General features: G+C 43.5%; 2 protein-coding genes across 2 annotated transcripts in view; one reads left to right on the top strand and one right to left on the bottom strand.

Moving 5' to 3' along the window:
- IFT80 (intraflagellar transport 80) overlaps positions 1 to 5,753 on the bottom strand; it is a 140,531-nt gene extending 134,778 nt beyond the window's left edge. The window contains exons 1-2 of the mRNA XM_073674807.1: positions 5,279 to 5,753; positions 1,725 to 1,804 (exon numbers count right to left, since the gene is read on the bottom strand). Coding sequence (XP_073530908.1) covers positions 1,725 to 1,764 — 40 coding nt within the window. The 5' untranslated portion in view covers positions 1,765 to 1,804; positions 5,279 to 5,753. The remainder of the gene's footprint in view (positions 1 to 1,724; positions 1,805 to 5,278) is intronic.
- Positions 5,754 to 6,107: 354 nt separating this feature from the next.
- The window catches only part of SMC4 (structural maintenance of chromosomes 4), a 74,434-nt gene continuing 60,256 nt past the window's right edge, over positions 6,108 to 20,285 (top strand). Inside the window, exons 1-5 of the mRNA XM_073674805.1 lie at positions 6,108 to 6,301; positions 8,850 to 9,003; positions 9,575 to 9,753; positions 10,346 to 10,537; positions 11,110 to 11,286. Coding sequence (XP_073530906.1) covers positions 8,868 to 9,003; positions 9,575 to 9,753; positions 10,346 to 10,537; positions 11,110 to 11,286 — 684 coding nt within the window. The 5' untranslated portion in view covers positions 6,108 to 6,301; positions 8,850 to 8,867. The remainder of the gene's footprint in view (positions 6,302 to 8,849; positions 9,004 to 9,574; positions 9,754 to 10,345; positions 10,538 to 11,109; positions 11,287 to 20,285) is intronic.

The raw sequence follows: 20,285 nt of genomic DNA on the forward strand, positions 1-20,285 counted from the left end.
ACTCAGTTGTCATCCGAGTGCGGTCTGTGTTTTTACAGACCCATGGGCATTGCCGATTTTGATCCAACCCTTGAATCAAAATCGAACATGTCTCTGCTTTCTTAAAAGGACCATTCTGTTCGAGGAACAAAATAGACATGTGAACAGCCCCATAGACTATCATAGGTACGAGTGCTATTCATGAAACACAAGCACTGCACTCGTACCAGAAAACGGACGTCTGAATGAGCCCCAAGGCTGGGGCTACTCAGCGACTTTGGCTGCAGGTCAAAGATCGCTCTATGCCACTGCTATATTGCAGTAAAACTCATGTGGATGGGGTGACAAGATAACGCAGTTATGCCAAGATAGTCACAAATTCTGAACCAGTTGGATTTCTTCCAATTTGATTGTTGCAATCGCGGTACTTTGCAGGTCACAGTGCGACCCCATTCACTTGCGTTATGCAGCAGCATACTGAGATCATTGGCCATGCGACCTGCCACCATGTCGCCCAAGTCAAAAACACAAGTCAGATATGGAGACGATCTGACACTTGTCAAGCTGTAAAGAAGGCTACTTTCTTTCTTGCAGTCTGACACCGTGCCAAAATAAAAAAATAAAACCAACAAAGATTTCCCCCCAAAATAATTTCAATGAATATTCAGTTTAAAATAAAAAACTCTTTTCTAACAGAAGTGTCCCATGAAGCTTCAGTTGTCCAGGCTTGGTGCATCAGTACATCCCAATATGCTCCATATGACTCTAGTAAGGGGGTACTCAAGTTTTGGGACATAATATTTCCAAAAAGACAGCATTAAAGGGGTATTCCCATCTCCAAGATCTTATCCCGATATGTAGTAGGTGAAATAATTGCTAATATTACTAATACCTTCAATTAGAAATGTAGTGTGGAATATATATATATAATCGTTTTTCACATTTGCTATGTCTCTTTCCTCATGTGCAGGTATTGCAGGACCTTAGGTATCCATGCGTGCAACCACTGATATAGTGACTGTTAGCTAGTTGCTAGTGGTCGGAACCATGGATACCCAAGGTCCTGCAATACCTGCACAAGGAAAGATAGCGAATCAAAAATACTATACTACATTTCTAATTGGAGGTATTTGCTAATATTATACCTACTACATATTGGAATAGGATCTTGGAGATGGGAATGCCCCTTTAAGCTCTGTGCTTCTACAAAGCTGTCATGAGGTTGCACTCTAACAAGAGATCAGTACAGGTAATTAAGGAGAGTAAAGACCCCCACAACGGTTCTCAGCGCTTATACACTTGACAAAGCGGCCATATTACGGCTGTATTTCCCTGCCGACCACTGGTCTCCTGACCCAAACTAACAGCATCATACATGGCTATTAAATCAGGTTAGAAGACCCATGATCACGACCAACAGCCAAATCTGCTACACAGTCGTGTGAATAAAGCCCTAGGACGCGATCAACAAACCTATAGCTCCTATTATCCAGAGAACATCAGGTTTTCTAAATTCTGCTGCCATTTTGATAAATCGGTCATTGTTGCACACCTCCATATGCAGAAACATTCAGTTGGAGGTAAGATTCAACAAAGTTTGCAGGGTCATATTTCCCAAAATCTGGCATAGATTGCTTTAATAATGTGGCCGTCGTCTTTCCCAGGAATTCTCTGGTCAAAGACACGTTGTAGGACAATAATACATTCAGATCTAAGGGTCGGCTCCAGATTTTAATTGTAAAGGATATGCTTTGGTTCTTTCAGTAATGAAGTCTTCAGTCTCATTGTGTTGAAACTCAAATGTGTCCAGAAGTAAAATGCAGACCTACAACAACAGAAGAAAAGGGAGAGGTAACTGGGAGCCTCCAGATAACGGTCCTTATCTTACACTGCTTAGCTATAATGGCACAAGGACCAGGAAAGTGTCAGTGCCTTCTCCATACAAGTGTCACATTGCCTATGTATATACGCTGCTCAAAAAAATAAAGGGAACACTTAAACAACAGAATATAACTCCAAGCCAATAACACTTCTGTGAAATCAAACTGTCCACTTAGGAAGCAACACTGATTGACAATCAATTTCACATGCTGTTGTGCAAATGGAATAGACAATAGATGGAAATTATTGGCAATAATCAAGACACCCTCAATAAAGGAGTGGTTCTGCAGGTGGGGACCACAGACAACATCTCAGTACCAATGCTTTCTGGCTGATGCTTTGGTCACTTTTGAATGTTGGTTCTGCTTTCACACTCGTGGTAGCATGAGACGGACTCTACAACCCACAGAAGTTGCTCAGGTAGTGCAGCTCATCCAGGCTGGCACATCAATGCGAGCTGTGGCAAGAAGGTTTGCTGTGTCTGTCACCGTAGTGTGCAGAGGCTGGAGGCGCTACCAGGAGACAGGCCAGTACACCAGGAGACATGGAGGAGGCTGTAGGAGGGCAACAACCCAGCAGCAGGACCACTACCTCCACCTTTGTGCAAGGAGGAACAGGAGGAGCACTGCCAGAGCCCTGCAAAATAACCTCCAGCAAGCCACAAATGTGCATGTGTCTGCACAAACGGTTAGAAACTGACTCCATGAGGGTGGTATGAGGGTCCGACGTCCACAGATGGGGGTTGTGCTCACAGCCCAACACCGTGCAGGACGCTTTGCATTTTCCACAGAACACCAGGATTGGCAAAGTCGCCACTGGCGCCCTGTGCTCTTCAGATGAAAGCAGGTTCACACTGAGCACATGTGACAGACGTGACAGAGTCTGGAGACGCCGTGGAGAAGCGATCTGCTGCCTGAAACATCCTTCAGCATGACCGGTTTGGCAGTGGGTCAGTAATGGTGTAGGGTGGCATTTCTTTGGAGGGCCGCACAGCCCTCCATGTGCTCGCCAGAGGTAGCCTGACTGGCTTTAGGTACCGAGATGAGATCCTCAGACCCCTTGTGAGACCATATGCTGGTGCGGTTGGCCCTGGGTTCCTCCTAATGCAGGACAATGCCAGACCTCATGTGGCTGGAGTGTGTCAGCAGTTCCTGCAAGATGAAGGCATTGAAGCTATGGACTGGCCCGTCCGTTCCCCAGACCTGAATCCGATTGAGCACATCTGGGACATCAAGTCTCGCTCCATCCACCAACGTCACGTTGCACCACAGACTGTCCTGGAGTTGGCAGATGCTTTAGTCCTGGTCTGGGAGGAGATCCCACAGGAGACGATCCGCAACCTCATCAGGAGCATGCCCCGGCGTTGTAGGGAGGTCATACAGGCACGTGGAGGCCACACACAATACTGAGCCTCATTTTGACTTGTTTTAAGGACATTACATCAAAGTTGGATCAGCCTGTAGTGAGTTTTCCCACTTTAATTGTGGGGGCGACTCCAAATCCAGGCCTCCATTGGTTAATAAATTTGATTTCCATTGATTATTTTTGTGTGATTTTGTTGTCAGCACATTCAACTTTTTACAGAACAAAGTATTCAATGAGAATATTTCATTCAGATCTAGGATGTGTTATTGGAGTGTTCCCTTTATTTTTTTGAGCAGTGTATATTGACCTTGAAGGTGCTGTCTGGTCATCTGATAAAAGTCTGCAGTCACTATGTGACTGCAGACTTCTGAATCCTGACAGTGCGCAGATTGTCAGGATTCCCCAGTACAACCATTATGGCTTCATTCACCCATTAGCATTTGAATGCCAAAACCAGGAGCGTCTCCAAAACACAGAACAGGTGAATCTTTAAATTATAGTTTCTTTGAAAGCTCCACTCCTGGCTTTGCCTGGCTGGCATACAAACTCTGATGCAAAATACTGACCAAATACTGACGTGTGAATGAGGCCTAAGGGAGGGCGGTCACATGACTGCAAGTATGCAATTTGCAGACATTCGGTCACGTGTCTACTAGATGTGCTCAGATTCTCTCAATTCACTTGTTTTGAGAGAAACCAGGCACATCCAGTCGAAGTGTGGCCGGAAGTAAGCAAATCGCCCGCTCTCGTTAGCAGTAGTGCTGAATCCTGACAGTGTGCGCAGCACACCCCACACTGTCAGGACTCAGTTGTCTGGAGTCACAGAATGACTGCAGACTTGCCAGAAGACCAGACAAACCCTTAAATAAAGATATATAGTGGACCCTGATAGATTTGGGGCTGATAACCATAGGATTAGAGAAAGGAAAACTCCGCTCATCCGCACCTGGTTGGACGCGCGGCTGCTCGCTAGGCAGTGGATAAGCAAAAGGAAACAACCATTCTCAGCATCTCCCTTCAAGTGAAGGCTCCTGTAGACATCCGTGATAATCAGTCCGATATCGGATCACAATGCACGGAATGGTCGTCCGTCTCCCAACCCCGACAACTTCATAAATTTCTATATACATTATAATGTATATAGAAATATAACGCATGTCCACTAGCCAACAGGTGTCCACAGGACATATAATACATGTCCACTAGCCCACAGGACATGTATTATATGTCCACTAGCCCACAGGACATCTACAATACTATAATATAACGGGAGATGCATGTCTCCGTCTGAAGCCTTTATAGACTGCGCAAGCGCGACACGCCTGCCGCAGTCTGGCTCCAGACAGAAAGCATGGAGCCGTTACAGGTAAGAAGAGTGTGTATGGCACCAGAGATCATGGTATGTGTAGACACTGAACTCATACCGTGATCTCCGGCGCCATACTTACCTGACCGGGAGGAGCTTTGCTGCGGCGCCTCTCTCTTCGCCGGAGACCAGGGCAGGAGTGAGGTGTCGGTATCGGCGCATGCGCATGGCGCTATCCAGCGCCATTTTACTGATGACACATTTGCAGTGTATCTTCAACAAAATGGCGCCAGAGAGCAGAGTATGGGCACGCGCGTACTCTGGTGCCACACTCCTCCCCCGGACTCTGGCAGAACAGGACACAGCAGCGCTGGAGCACAGGGAAGAAAGGCGAGTATAAGTGTTTATTTTTTTGTATGTGTGTACAGTGTGAAAGGGATGAGGGGGCCACACATACCAGGATTGGGGGGTGAGGGGTACCACACATACCATGATTGGGTGGGTGAGGGGGCCACACATACCAGGACTGGGTGGGTGAGGGGTGCCATGCATACAAGGATTGAGGGATGAGGTGTGCAGGAGGGGGGCAGCACATGCCAGCATGGGAGACCATATATCAATAAAAATGCTTGCCACCCGGGCGTAGAACAGAATCAATAGCTAGCATATATATGTACACTAGCCCACAGGTGGCCACACAACATATACTATGTAACACACGATGCATGTACGGTTTGTAGCCGTCACCTCTCCGGGGCTCGTACACGATGAGGCCTTTCTCCCAGGTGCAGTCTCCGTTATGCTCCCCCTCCAGCTTTGTGGCCGCGTTCTGTCTCCATGGTTACCTATCGCGAGATTTCGTTTTTAACCCCACGGGATCTTGATGCCAGTCTGGAGAGAGGAGATCTGTCACTCCATGACGGGGGCAGAAGCAGCGCGTGCTCTGAATATTCGAGAAAAGCCCCGCTACCAGTGTATCCCAAGTGGAAAGCGAGAGCGGCCGAGATTACCGCCATACTTGGTTGGGGCAGAAGTGATACATAGAGTTAGGCTCCATGCCAGCCCCTCATACCCGGCGGCCGCCCTGGGCGTGCATCACAGCCGCAGCAGCAGCTCCGCTCAGCCCCTGGGTACTTTATACTATGTGACAATTGACAGATACAAAGATGGCTGCCTGTGGTGCCCTCCGATTAGTCAGGTGATCTAACACTGACTAATTAACGCTTCTAAACGGTAAAGAAAGTGAGACTCCGCCTATTAGGCGCTCTCTGCATAACCACGCCTCCAATAGACGGACCTTTCCGTTGCTTCGCAACCTAGACCCGCCTCCTCAAGCCGCCTAGTAGTTCAGTACTCGTCCGTTACTTCATTCCTCGCAGAAATTACCGTTATTAGGGCGCCCGTTGTGGCATGTTGCGCTCATTACATCCCCCCAGGACCGTGCTGAGCAGACATCCCGCTGTGTCGTCACTGGCTTTCTGACACTTTAACTCTCTGGAAAATGGTAGACTGCCCCATTTTTTTTTCAAATCTGAGTAGTCTCCCAGCATGCACTGCGCGTTTGTAACGAACTTCGGTTCGAGTTTAGATTTTGGGCGCCATTTTCGAGTGGAGTAGCTGAGGGCTAAGCAGGCGAGGAGTGAGCATCCCGCGGAATTCCTGCTCCTGCTCCGGGAAAGCGCTCGGCAGCCTCAAAAACACCGCGAAAAATCCGCAAAAAATTCCTGCAGGCTGCTGGAGAGCGGGCGGCGCGGCCGAGGCGGCTCTGAGGTGAATCTCCGCACACTTTGTGGATTTTTAATTTTAGCGGGATGAAGGTGAGAGAAGCCGGTGACAGGCGGCGGAGGGGGAGTGTGCAGAGCTGTCATCTCACTGCGGACCGACCAGCACTACAGCAGCACCTGTACCGGCCTGTCACCCCGCTGAGTGCGGAGCCCTGGAGGGCACTGACTATGGGGTCACTGCATATACTGATAGGGGGGCTCACTGCATATGGGGGAGAGGAGTCACTGACTATGGGGGTCACTGCATATGGGGGAGAGGGGTCACTGACTATGGGGCTCACTGCATATGGGGGAGAGGAGTCACTGACTATGGGGGTCACTGCATACACTGATAGGGGGGCTCACTGCATATGGGGGAGAGGGGTCACTGACTATGGGGCTCACTGCATATGGGGGAGAGGGGTCACTGACTATGGGGCTCACTGCATATACTGATAGGGGGGCTCACTCCATATGGGGGAGAGGGGTCACTGACTATGGGGGTCACTGCATATACTGATAGGGGGCTCACTGAATATGGGGGTAACTGCATATACTGATATGCTGGCTCACTGATTATAGGGTAGAGTGGTCCCTGAATATGGGGATCACTGCATATAGTTATGGGGCTCCCTTTATATAGGGGAAAGGGGTCACTGCATGTGGGGACTCACTGCATATACTGATATCGGGGCTCACTGAATATAGGGGAGAGGGGTAACTGCATATACTGATATGCTGGCTCACTGATTATAGGGGGGAGTGGTCACTGAATATGGGGATCACTAAATATAGGGGTCACTGCATATACTGTTATGGGGCTCCCTTTATATAGGGGAAAGGGGTCACTGAATATACTGATATAGGGGTCACTGCATATAAGGGAGAGGGGTAACTGGATATAGTGGAGAGGGGTCACTATATGGGGGTACTGCATATACTGATATGGGGGCTCACTGAATGAGGATCACTGCAGATACTGATGGGGGCTCACTAAATATAGGGGTCACTGCATATGGGTGAGAGGGCTCACTGTATATACGGATATTGGGGAGTGGGGTCACTGGATATGGGCAGTTACTGCATATTCTGATATGGAGGGCCACTGAATATAGGGAGGGATATATTGGGGGTTGCTGTGTATAGGGGACAGGCGTCACTGCGTACGGTGATGTGGTGGGGGGGTCACTGCGTACGCTGATGTGGTGGGGGGGGTCACTGCGTACGCTGATGTGGTGGGGGGTCACTGCGTACGCTGATGTGGTGGGGGGGTCACTGCGTACGCAGATGTGGTGGGGGGGGTCACTGCGTACGCAGATGTGGTGGGGGGGGTCACTGCGTACGCAGATGTGGTGGGGGGGGTCACTGCGTACGCTGATGTGGTGGGGGGGTCACTGCGTACGCTGATGTGGTGGGGGGGGTCACTGCGTACGCTGATGTGGTGGGGGGGTCACTGCGTACGCTGATGTGGTGGGGGGGGTCACTGCGTACGCTGATGTGGTGGGGGGGGTCACTGCGTACGCTGATGTGGTGGGGGGGGTCACTGCGTACGCTGATGTGGTGGGGGGGGTCACTGCGTACGCTGATGTGGTGGGGGGGGTCACTGCGTACGCTGATGTGGTGGGGGGGGGTCACTGCGTACGCTGATGTGGTGGGGGGGGTCACTGCGTACGCTGATGTGGTGGGGGGGGTCACTGCGTACGCTGATGTGGTGGGGGGGGTCACTGCGTACGCTGATGTGGTGGGGGGGGTCACTGCGTACGCTGATGTGGTGGGGGGGGTCACTGCGTACGCTGATGTGGTGGGGGGGGTCACTGCGTACGCTGATGTGGTGGGGGGGTCACTGCGTACGCTGATGTGGTGGGGGGGTCACTGCGTACGCTGATGTGGTGGGGGGGTCACTGCGTACGCTGATGTGGTGGGGGGGGTCACTGCGTACGCTGATGTGGTGGGGGGAGGTCACTGCGTACGCTGATGTGGTGGGGGGAGGTCACTGCGTACGCTGATGTGGTGGGGGGGGGTCACTGCGTACGCTGATGTGGTGGGGGGGGTCACTGCGTACGCTGATGTGGTGGGGGGGGTCACTGCGTACGCTGATGTGGTGGGGGGGGTCACTGCGTACGCTGATGTGGTGGGGGGGGTCACTGCGTACGCTGATGTGGTGGGGGGGGGGTCACTGCGTACGCTGATGTGGTGGGGGGGGGGTCACTGCGTACGCTGATGTGGTGGGGGGGGGGTCACTGCGTACGCTGATGTGGTGGGGGGGGGGTCACTGCGTACGCTGATGTGGTGGGGGGGGGGTCACTGCGTACGCTGATGTGGTGGGGGGGTGGGGGTCACTGCTACTCTGAGCTGAGGAAGCTCAATAATAACAATACCACTGCTATTACCCAGTATAAATTTGTACATATCACTATGGTGCCAATATATTCAACAGCCACTTGTACTAGAGGAAGGAAAGTTCCTACAGTTCTGATGGCAGGCAGGACTACAGCTCCTATCTGTATAACAGAGTTGATGTTTCTGTAGTGATTTACCTGGTCTTTTGGTCTCAGATCACCATCACCCTCATCATGCCACCCAAAAAGACCAAATCGTCCACAGCTGCGGCAAAGCAGCCCACAGAGAGGGCCCTGGATGAGAGTGGCACAGCCCTGCCTGTTCCTAAGGCTCAAGCCCCTGCGGAGGATCGGGAACCGGCAGCTCAAGGTATGGATGCAACTGAGCAGCACAGCGATCAGCAGTGTTTGGCCATCGTGTGACATCGCCTGCGACCGCTGACTTGTCTGAGATGCAGCCTCCTGCGCCGCTGTGGCTGCGATGTTTGGGGGAGACGCGCTGACCGCGGAAGGGGCGCCTTTGTGTGAGCAGCGCCGGAACAGTGACAGGCACTTAACCGCTCGTTTGCCGGGCTCGTTTGCCGGGCTCGTTTGCCGGGCTCGTTTGCCGGGCTCGTTTGCCGGGCTCGTTTGCCGGGCTCGTTTGCCGGGCTGGACGACGCGGCTGTCATCTGTAGAAGTTGCTGGGTCCACTCTGTATTGCGCTTCTACCGACTGCTTAGTTGCCACGATCTTATTTATCGTCAATGGATCGGGGACAGGACTACTCCACAGAACTTTTCTCGTTGTGGTGTAGAATCCCCTAGGAGGGGTGGGGGAAGAGGAAGGGCGTTCATCAGGATCCCGATGAGTACAACCTGTATGCCATTCACTGCCGCTATCTCTTGGCTGCTGTCTATTCAGTTACTGGATCAATCCCCCTTTTTTTCTGTCGGTTTTAGAGACTCCTAACGAGGTGCTGGATAATAGAAGTTTAGAGGAGATTCTGAGTAGCATCCCTCCTCCCCCACCTCCAGCAATGACCAATGAAGCTGGAGCTCCTCGTCTCATGATAACCCATATTGTAAACCAGAACTTCAAATCGTATGCTGGAGAACGCATTCTGGGGCCTTTCCATAAGGTAAGAGCTCTTATTAGTAGGGTGTCTCAGTCCTAGGATGTAGTGTATGGAAACATCTGCATGTAATTCACTTAGTTTTATGCTGCTGTACTCCACAGTAGTTTCTTTGGCAGAAGGAGTGATGACTTGGTTATAAAAAGGTATAATGAGCGTAAGGCTGTGTGCCCACGTAGCATTTTTCAAGCGTATATGCTGCGGAATTTCCGCAGCGTAAACGCTTGAAAAACGCATGTATATCCGCACCCCATGGTCCCCAATGGGATTCCGCAACTTCTATGCACATGCTGCGGATTTTTCCGCAGCGTTTATGCCGCGTTCAAAAATCCACAGCATGTCATTTAATTTTGCGTTTCCGCAAGCGGAATTACCTTAGTCCAATGCATAAAAAACGCAAGGCAATTCCGCATGTGGAAAACGCATGAAAAATGCGCGATAAACGCGTGCGGAATTCCGCATGCGTTTTTCCGGGAGAGGACTTGCATTTATGCAGCAGAAATTTTCTGCTTCATAAATGCAACGTGGGCACATAGCCTTAGAATATCATGTAATAAAGATGCGTATCTCTGTTCACATGCTGATTTTGTTTGTCCAGCGCTTTTCCTGTATTATTGGGCCCAATGGCAGTGGAAAATCCAACGTGATTGACTCCATGCTCTTTGTTTTTGGCTATCGAGCACAAAAAATAAGATCCAAAAAGCTGTCAGTGTTGATCCATAATTCAGACGAACACACAGATATTCAAAGTTGTACAGTGGAAGTGCATTTCCAGAAAATCATAGACAAGGTAAGGCTTCGCTGGCTGCTTTATTTTACGTATTTGTGATAATCTCACACTCTTCAATTAATGTCCATATTTGCTTGTAGTTTTCCTTTTATCTATGTGATGTGATCAGTCTTTGTTAGTGTCTTATTTTCTGTTGTGGCCTCCTTTCCTAATTTTGTGATTATTTTAATAGTAAATGTACGGACGTTGTATTTTATGTTCTATTTTTATTCTTGTCTTTTATTCTCCTCCCAGCTCTTGTTTTGTTTGCTTCCTGTTTGCATGCCGATATTGTATGCTATTGTCTAATGCCTTTCACTATATCAAGTATTTTATCCATTGGCCACTCCTGGCATGAATCTGTGGCATCCTCACTAACAATGTCTGCTATAGTTGGTAAATACATGTATCTATCTATTTATAAAGAGTGGTATCGGAATAAATAGGTGTTAGTTGGTAAGATCGCCTTTCTTTGAAGTTCAGTCATCCCTGCATTAATAGCTGCTGTCCCAGACCGTTTTATTAGGATGCGATCATCATTAGAATTATGCGACCACCAGATCTTACTAATATTTTATTATTCTCTCTGGCAGGAAGGGGATGATTTTGAAGTTATTCCTAACAGCAAGTTCTATGTAGCCAGAACTGCCTATAAGGATAATTCGTCAGTCTACCAAATTAGTGGTAAAAAGAAATCTTTTAAGGATGTTGGAGTTTTACTCCGAAGTCACGGCATTGATTTGGATCACAACAGGTTTCTAATTCTTCAGGTAATATGAGATTATTGTTTTGCATAGTTATTGCATATTGTGTCATGCTGTGATACAAAGTGTGGAATAGATTCAGGTGTCATATTGTTTCCTTTGAGAGAAGAGCCTGAAGTCCATGAGAAGCTGTAGCAGCACATCATGATTTGCATGCTATACTAAAGATACTAATCATTATTTGCTGCTTCAGTATTTCTTGGAAAGTAACCAGTGTTTCCAGACTGACATGCTGCCTGGGGGAGACAATGCTGCGATCTGTTCTGCTTTAGCAGCACGTAAATATTGGGTGCTAAGATAGTGGACCCCAATATTATTGTGCTGCTTTAGTGTGGCAAGATACTGAGATCAGCTACGAACTTGTACTTACATCATTCAGTAATGGGATCAAATCTGTGTTTTTTGTTTTTTTTTTACCTGGGATAATATCTGCAAAAAGTGTATTATAGGACACATTTAACTTTTATTCTCTTTGTTAATTATATTTGCGTCTTCCACGTTTTTTCTGGGATTGGCCTGATTTTTGGTTTGACCTAATTGTGTATCTTTATCGTTTTAATAATTGTTTAGCTGCTCTTTAAATCAGGCGGTCATCCCTGCATTTCCAAATGAAATTACTACTTTGGCAGTTGGTATTGTGTGTGACATGACTTGTACCAAGAACAACTGATGTGTACAGGGAAGTTTTGGTGTTTAGTCATTAACTCTTCTCCTACCACCGTCCTGCTTGTGTTATGAATGAAAGTGCATTCAATGGAATATCTGTGACAGCTATTTCTGTTGATTTGCCTGTTTTCAGTGATATATTAGTAGTTACTGGTTGTCATTGTTGTGGTGTAGTTTTTAAAGGTTATTACATTTTTGATTTGAGCTAAGGATTTTTTTATTTTTAATATTGCAACCAAATAGTGATTATTTTCTTCCTTTATTTTACCTTTTTACTAGATTTGTTTTCATCTTGTAGGAATGTTTTTGTTTTTTTTTCTGTATTTTTTTTGGGGGTGGGAGTAGGAGGGGGGTTTCTTTCCTTGTGGTTCTGAATATATAAAAGTGAAAATATTGGAAACTTTTAATTTGCTTTCCTCCTTTTAACACTTTAGAGCATATAGTGTTAGTGATGGGGTGGGGGGGACATGAACTTTTTTTATTTTTATTATTACTCTTTCATGCAATGGCCTGCTCTGAGACAGGCAAATATCCAGTCTATAAAATATCTTATTGTAGTAAAAGTGCCTCCCCGATACCTAGGGACTATTGTACCCTCTTGTTTAAGTTTACCATTAATATGAATCTCTTTGTGCTAGAGAAATGTGTGTATGTATAATTTTTTTTTTTGTTACTGGTAGTTAAACCGATTTCATGTAATACATCTGATACTTGGTAATGCTGCATATAACATTGTGTATAACGTAGCAGTAGCTAAATATTTTTGTGCACAATAAACCCAATCTGCTACCATTGTAATACAGAATATTCATACGTGGGAATTTATCAGCACTTCGTAAGATCCTAGACTTTATGGTTAGACGTGCACTTCCCATCTGTACTGATATAACCACTCCCAACATACACGAATGTGGTGCCAGTAGATGCAGCTACTTTATGCTCTTCCTTTACATTTTTTGCCACGATTACATTATATCGATCGGTTTCTCACGTTGTAAAGTGCTGATAAAGTAGAAAATGCTCTTTATAACCCCTGGTTAGAAAACCTAAAATGCAGTGTGCTGCATATATCAATGATAACCTGAGTCCAACCACTTAGTATATGCTGCTGATTTCTTACAGAAAACCTCAGCTCCCTCAGACGATCCATACTTTCAGTAGTTCCTTCTGACTTAGCAACCATCCAGCTGATCAAATTTGGCAATGAGAGGTGCAGTACAGGTTAGCATTACAGCCAATCCGACTGTTTGCTTTCATTTTGTAAAATGTGCTGGCAAACTGCTGTCTGGCTATATTATCATCCCCATTCACCAATAACTGGAGGAAAGACTTTCATTTTATTAGCAATAGCCCTCATTGTTAGGATTGCTTTCTGATGTCTCGCTGTGTTTTTTTTTTTTTTTGTTTTGTTTTTTTTTCTCCTTTAAAAAGGAAATTGGATCATTGTTTAATATGTTACCTAGCTGATCTGCTACTACTAGACCATTATAAATATACTTAGATCTACGTATGTTGGGCTTTTTATTTATATTTTTTATTTCAGTTTCAGATGTATACGCTATATAAGTTAATTATTGGTGTTTTTGGTTTTATTTTTCCTATCCCTCATATGACAAATAGGTTTTTTTGTGTAAATTCTGTATTTGCTATTGTTTTCTTTTCTCAGCGTTAGGATAGATTTCCTAATTATGAGTAGTCATTTTCATAAAACAAATCTTTACCTCAGCGGAAATTGTGAAAATAAGTAAATGAAATATTTTGTGGTGTTTACAACTTAATTTTGTGGTGAAACCTTAATGAAAGTTGCACCTCTCTCAGATGAATGAGGTTAACCTTAAGGGATTCAGGAAGTGGGTTAAGTGTTTTTAGGTATGTTGGCCTTCCCGCTGCCACCTTCAATTTTCCATTGCTCTTAGATTTCTCTAACAAGCCTTTCCTGCCACCTCTTGCATGTCCACACTCTGGATTATTTGTTATCAATTGTATGGTAGTAAAGAGGTTCAGAATGTAAAAGAAAATTGTGCAGGAAAGTTGAAGTTATTTAAAAAAAAAAATGTGTTTAAACCATTGCCGCGCTAATGGTCCCAGACATGTTGTTGTTTTTTTATTTCTTTTTTTTTTTTTTTGCATATACCTGCAGTCACATGGGTGCTGCTGCAGGACTAGAAAAGACCAGTGGAGCCCGCGGCAGCTGCTGAGGCTTAAGCAAGTGTTAACTTTTTTTTTTTTTTTGCCACCAGAATAATACAATTTTTAAAACCATGTTGCCAGGTCAGCTTAATTGTACAATAAATGCTGTAAAAACGAAGCCCACAAGACTATGGCGATTTTATTTTTTTTTACCATTTTTCTACACTTGAAATTTTTTTTTCCACCATATTTCAGTACATTATACAAACCCTCACATGGCTAAGTCAATGGAAAAAAAAATCTTCCTCTTTAAAGGTAGGGGAGAAAAAAAATTATATTTCCATCCTGAGGCTACGTTCACATGTTCAGTATTTTACATCAGTATTTGTAAGACAAAATCAGGAGTGGAACAACCAGAGGAAAAGTATAATAGGAACATGTCACCCCCTCTGTATTTTTTCACCCACTCCTGGTTTTAGCTTACAAATACTGATGTAAAATACTGAATGTGTGAATGTGGCCTTAAAGAAACCCTCACAAAAATATTTAATTTCCTAACATCTGTGTGTGCATATAATGTCTCTGTCGTCACTTTTAGGCCACGTTCACACGATCAGTATTTTACATCCATATTTGTAAGCCAAAACCAGGAGAGGAACAATCAGAGGAAAAGTATAATAGAAACACGTCACCACTTCTGTATTTTTGACCCACGTCTGGTTTTGGCTTACAAATAATAATGTGAAATACGGATAGTGTGAACGTAGCCTTACAGTGTAAGTTGATGGAGCGTTAGAACAAGGCTCTTTAGGCTCTGGTGAGTCTGAATTTTAGTCACCTGAGTGAGAAGTGGATCAGTGAGTATATTAACACACTTGACATGGGAGTGCTTCTTTAAGAATTGAAAACACCAGCAATAATTGTGTAGAAAGCTTTGTTTTAGTAAATAATTCTCAAAAATCTATAACAATTCTAAATAATTTGTCCTTAGTTCTGTTTTGATTAGAAATTCATGAATAAATTGACAACTAGGCGTGTGTCCATACACTCACTGTCCAATCAACACTAGTCTGTGTAAGGGAACTTATTTTTTGACAAGGGGAAATGGTAACACAAAGTTGTCAATTCTCTTTTTCTTTATTTTTTTTTAAGAATGGAGAAAATCACAACTGAATTTTGGAATGATATTATATTAGGAGTAAGTACACTATGTGCTAAACCGCCATGTATGGCCTGTTTCTCACCACATTTTTATATTCTAAGCAAAAAAAAAAATCATCCTGTGTAAAACTGATGCAAGCAGATGCATTTTAATATGTATAGTGTATCGGTTTTAGTTTTAAAAAAATAAAAAAACTTCGCATCTGTCTTCCATAGACTTCAATGTAATTTTAGAAAAAGTAGGTCAGTATGAAATGGTGCCTTTTTTTGCACCCTGTTAAAAAAAAAAAAAAAAAAAAAAAACTGATTAAAGCATATGTGAAGAAACCAAATGCCCATTTGAAATACTTTCCCCCCTAAACTATAATGGAGGAAAAATGTATCTGTTTAAATGTAATTTTTTTTACAATACAAACGAATATGTTAAAAGATAGTATAAAACAGGCCTTAGGATGCAGCCGTTCTATATATCTTTACAGAGGGCATATGAAATCTCCTATCAAACATGGCACTACATCTGTCCTACTTGCTGTGATATTCTCCTGATCCTCGTTGAAGTGAGCTAAGTTGCCAAACTACACCTAACCTGTCGACAAGTGTAATGGTATTTCTTGGAGTCCAGTCATATTTTTATAAACATACAAACTTTAAGGCCTCATTCAAACACCAGTGATTTCTCACTTTGTGTGAAAAATAAAAAAAATATATATTTTCATCAGTATTTGATCCATCATGCATCATAAGCAGTCTTTTGTCAGCGACTTTTCTCTTAGGACGCACACTAATTGATTTTTTTTCTCCTACCAATTACAATATTAAAAACTGACATCACACATGTATGGGGTAATTTTGACATGTGACTCGGATCAAAAATGGACATTTTTCCATGATTTCTTTTATTTTGAGGACACCATCTGGAAAAAAAAATATGGATATGTGCATGGCACTATATATGCTTTAATGGGGCTACATGGTCTATCCATAAAATTACAAATAGAATATATGCATGATTCATGAACGTCTGGATGAGGCTATAGATCCATAAAGTGACTTTAGAAAGTCTGAATAATTATAATAGACTATGCAGGGGATTTAGATCTCTCACCATTATTAACGTTCTATGGTTTTTGTTCCCCCAACACCATCAAAAATATAAATATTTTTTTCCTACTTTTACACTATTAGTGATTGTATAATTCTACTTCTTAAAATAAAGCTTCCTGGTTCATAGACATTGATTTTGCCACTTCATGACATGCCTCCCATGTTGGGTGCCTGTGTGTGGAGTGGGCTCTGGAGCCAGCTTTGATTGCTGTTTTTAACCCCTTAGATGCAGCTGTCAATCTCTGCAGGTAGGGAGGAGGAGGGGTGCTCTATTCCATTCTGCTGTTGGCCTGCTGAAGGCTCAACGGCTGCCATGTCAGGCTACAGGCTGTTCTTTGTAAAATATTGTGATTTTTGCCATACTATGTACTGCAGTATTTAGAACAAGTGACCAGGCAATCGTAGGTTCAAGTCTCCCAAAGAGACTAAAAAAAAATGTGATGGTTTTGAATCCCCCTCCTTTAATTTTCAAAGAAATATAATAAACATCTGCAAAAGTCCGATCTAAAAGAATTCAGCACCAGAATTACATAATTTTATTTTCTTTTGTCGCTGTAAGTTATCAAAATGTGTGTGCCCCAAAATGGTGCAGATAATCAGCTTCTCTCTTCCAAAGCCCCCCCCCCCCAAAAAAAAAAAAGTCCTCATATAGCTTAAACTTGAAAAACAAAATGTTAAGAGTCACAGAAAATGGAAACAAATATTTTATATTTATATATCAATATGTGTCCCCCACACCAGACAGTTGTTAAACATGGCTGTGGAGTCGGTAAGCCAAACCTCCAACTCCTCAATTTCCTTGATATAAGACATTTCATAACTTTCCCAAATTCTTATGAAAACATTTACAGCACATCCTGCATTGTGCTACTGAACCTAAGTTATTATATATTGGAGTCGGGCCATTTTATTTAGACTCCACAGCCCTCCCTGGTTGTAAGAAAGACAAACTTATTTACTACCCATCCCCAGGTCTCCACTGCTAATCCTGGTCTGTGCAGCACTGACTGCAGCCAGTAAGCTCAGCCAATGAGAAGTCACAAACAAGCCTCTAAGCTCACTGATTGGCTGCAGCACTGTTAACGTGATGAGTACTCTGCACTGGACCCCGGGGAGGATGGGTAAAACAGAGGGGTTTTTTTTTTTCTTTTTTTAAAATAAATAAATAATGCACTTGGACACATTTACAGAAAATTATGCAGTTATTCCAAAATCTAATGTGAATGCTTTTATCTTTATAAATAATGGTTTTTGTTGCAAGATAAAATAATTTTGGCCCTAAATTTTTAAGCTAAAAAGTGATCTTTTTGTTTTTTTTTTTTTAATTTTCCTTTATGTATTCCACATACTGTATTGCCACTAGCTATGAAGATCAGAGACTATTGTGATCCCTTTTAGATGCCATTGGCGCAATAATGACCACTGCATTTAAGGGCTCATTCAGAAGTCAGTTTATCGTGTTCAAGTTCTACCCATGTTTTTCATGCGTACTCGTACCTATTATCTAAGAGGCTGTTCATATGTCCATATATTTTGCACAAAGATGTGATTTTTCGATCAAAATCGCTTATGCAAAAGTCCATGGAGGGAAGGGAAATCAGACTGTGCTTGGGTGCTGTTTTTTATGGACTGTTATATTTTTATTTTTTTTCTCCTTAATGTGAGAAAAATTCATGAAAGTCACACACTATGATGAAACTTGGATTGTTTTTTTGTGTACGAGAAAAATCACTGATGTCTTGATTTCGGTCTGAGTGGTTCGATTTGGGGAGTGAGATAAAAAGCACAGAAGCTTTTGTCAGTTTATCTAAAACTCTTCTCAGTGGTGGTTGATGAATGGTCCTCACAGCCGTGGGCCTAATGAAGGCCCCTAGGCCTGCTATGTTAGTACTCTTCTTAGAGCACCACTCCAGTGGATTTTTGTTTCTTTCAGCGCCAGAGTGACGCCACTAATGTAAGTTCCCTCCTCCTTGTATTACACTTACTAGCCACCGTCTTCAACTGCAGCTTCTGACTGATCGGAAGTCAGAAACTCTCAGTGCAAGTCTGAGGGCCCCGTTCTGGCTCTTATAGACTTACATTGAGTTGTGACTTTTGGCTAACTAGAAGCGATCCGGCAGGTCACAAGCTGCTGAAGGCAACCGTAGCGGCGCCAAAAACAGATGAAGATGGCAGTATAATACTAGGGGCAGGAAACTTAGATTACTGGCACCACTCCAGCAGTAACAAACACTGGAGTACTGCTGTAAGCCTTGTCAATACACTGCTATACAGAAGCATCCCACATTTGAGTCCCCTTGTAAGACAAAGCCTTTTTAAAAAATAAATGTAAATGTCCCCCTTTTTGTAATTTTGTTACATCATAAATTGAATAGCAAAAATGTTAACCTTTGCTATCACTGTGTATGAAGTAACAGTCCATAACCTATAAAAGTATCATAAGCGATAGGATAACTAATTTTTTAAAAATAAAAGAACTGCATTATGTACTTAAAAGAAAACCCTATAAATTTGGTATTCATTTAATATTACTGACCATCAGAATAAAGTTAAATAATTTTAACTGCACAGTAAATTCCATAAAAGGGAATAAGAAAAAAAACAACATTGTGAGGATAACGGGTACAAAGGAAAAAAAAAATCTAGCAAAGATTGTTTTTTTTTTTTGTTTGTTTTTTATCCCCTTCACCCCCATTCCTGTTTTTTAGTATATTATATGGTAAAGTAACTGATACTATAAAAAATCCTCTTCCTACAAAATTTACAAGCCCCTTTTTCTGTCCATTGGGGGAATGTGAATGTACTTGGAGGTATTGACACGCTGGCAGTGCACTTCTACTCTGATTTGCATATGGCTTCTATGCGGGCTATCCGAGTCACATCAGGTCTCTACAGACAAGGTATTGTTTTTATTGGAGGACAAGCGCATATACAGCCATGACCTTATTTTCACATGTGAAAATATGCTGGCAAGTTCCCTTTAACCCATTCCTAACATATGACGTACATTTACATCATATGTCTGTTCCCCTCCTTTGAAGCAGGCTCAAAAACTGAGCCTAATTTTAAATTTTTATTATTTTATTCGTTTTGCCCAGAAACGGCCTACTTTTTTTTTTGTCTGCAAATCATTGCTGTTATTCAGCAATCAGCTGCTTGTAACAGGCATGCTCCACCCACAGTTAAGCTGCTAAATGCCACTGCCAATCTCTGATATGGGCGCATCATTCTAAGTGCCCATCGGATCAGTGTGCCGATGAATTACCATGACAACTGGGAGTCTGGTGAAGACCCTTGTTCCTCATGTCGGTGCTCCTATGAAAACCAGCCTGTGGTACTGTTATTGCAGTATATTGTATAAGCTTTTAGACGATCGCCGTATCAGGTCCCCCTATTAAAAGGACTACAAAATACAGGGGAAATGTTTTTTTTTGTTTGTTGTTTTTTAATAGCCCGGTAGATTTTTAATAGCCCAGTAGCCCTTTCTTGTCTACCATTTAAAAATAAACACACGTGTACTCCTCTCAATGACAATATCTGATTAATAAACCAAATCCATAAGTGACATAACGAGGAAAAAAACAAAACTCCAGTTTTGTTTTTTTGTCACTGGTACATCACAATAGAATCAAATCAAAACCTTGTATCTTACCCAAAGTGGTATCAATAAAAACGTTGGATCAAGGAGCAAAAAAAAAAACAAGCCCAATCAGCGGAAAAATGAAAGTCTTGAAACCTGGTGACAAACATTACATTTTTTTTTTTCCCCACTTAAATATAAAAAATTCAAGACTGGTATCCTTGTAATCATACCAATCTGAAGAATCACATTTCCAAGTAACTTTTCAGCATGAATGAACGGTAAAACCAAAACAAATTGTAGAATTGCATTTTTTGCGCAATTTTCACTGCACTTGGATTTTTTTTCCTGTTTTCCAGTACAT

The sequence above is a fragment of the Phyllobates terribilis genome, unplaced genomic scaffold (genome assembly GCF_046119375.1).
Source record: "Phyllobates terribilis strain yellow unplaced genomic scaffold, ASM4611937v1 Scaffold_3__8_contigs__length_932513732, whole genome shotgun sequence".
Taxonomy (NCBI): Eukaryota; Metazoa; Chordata; class Amphibia; order Anura; family Dendrobatidae; genus Phyllobates; species Phyllobates terribilis.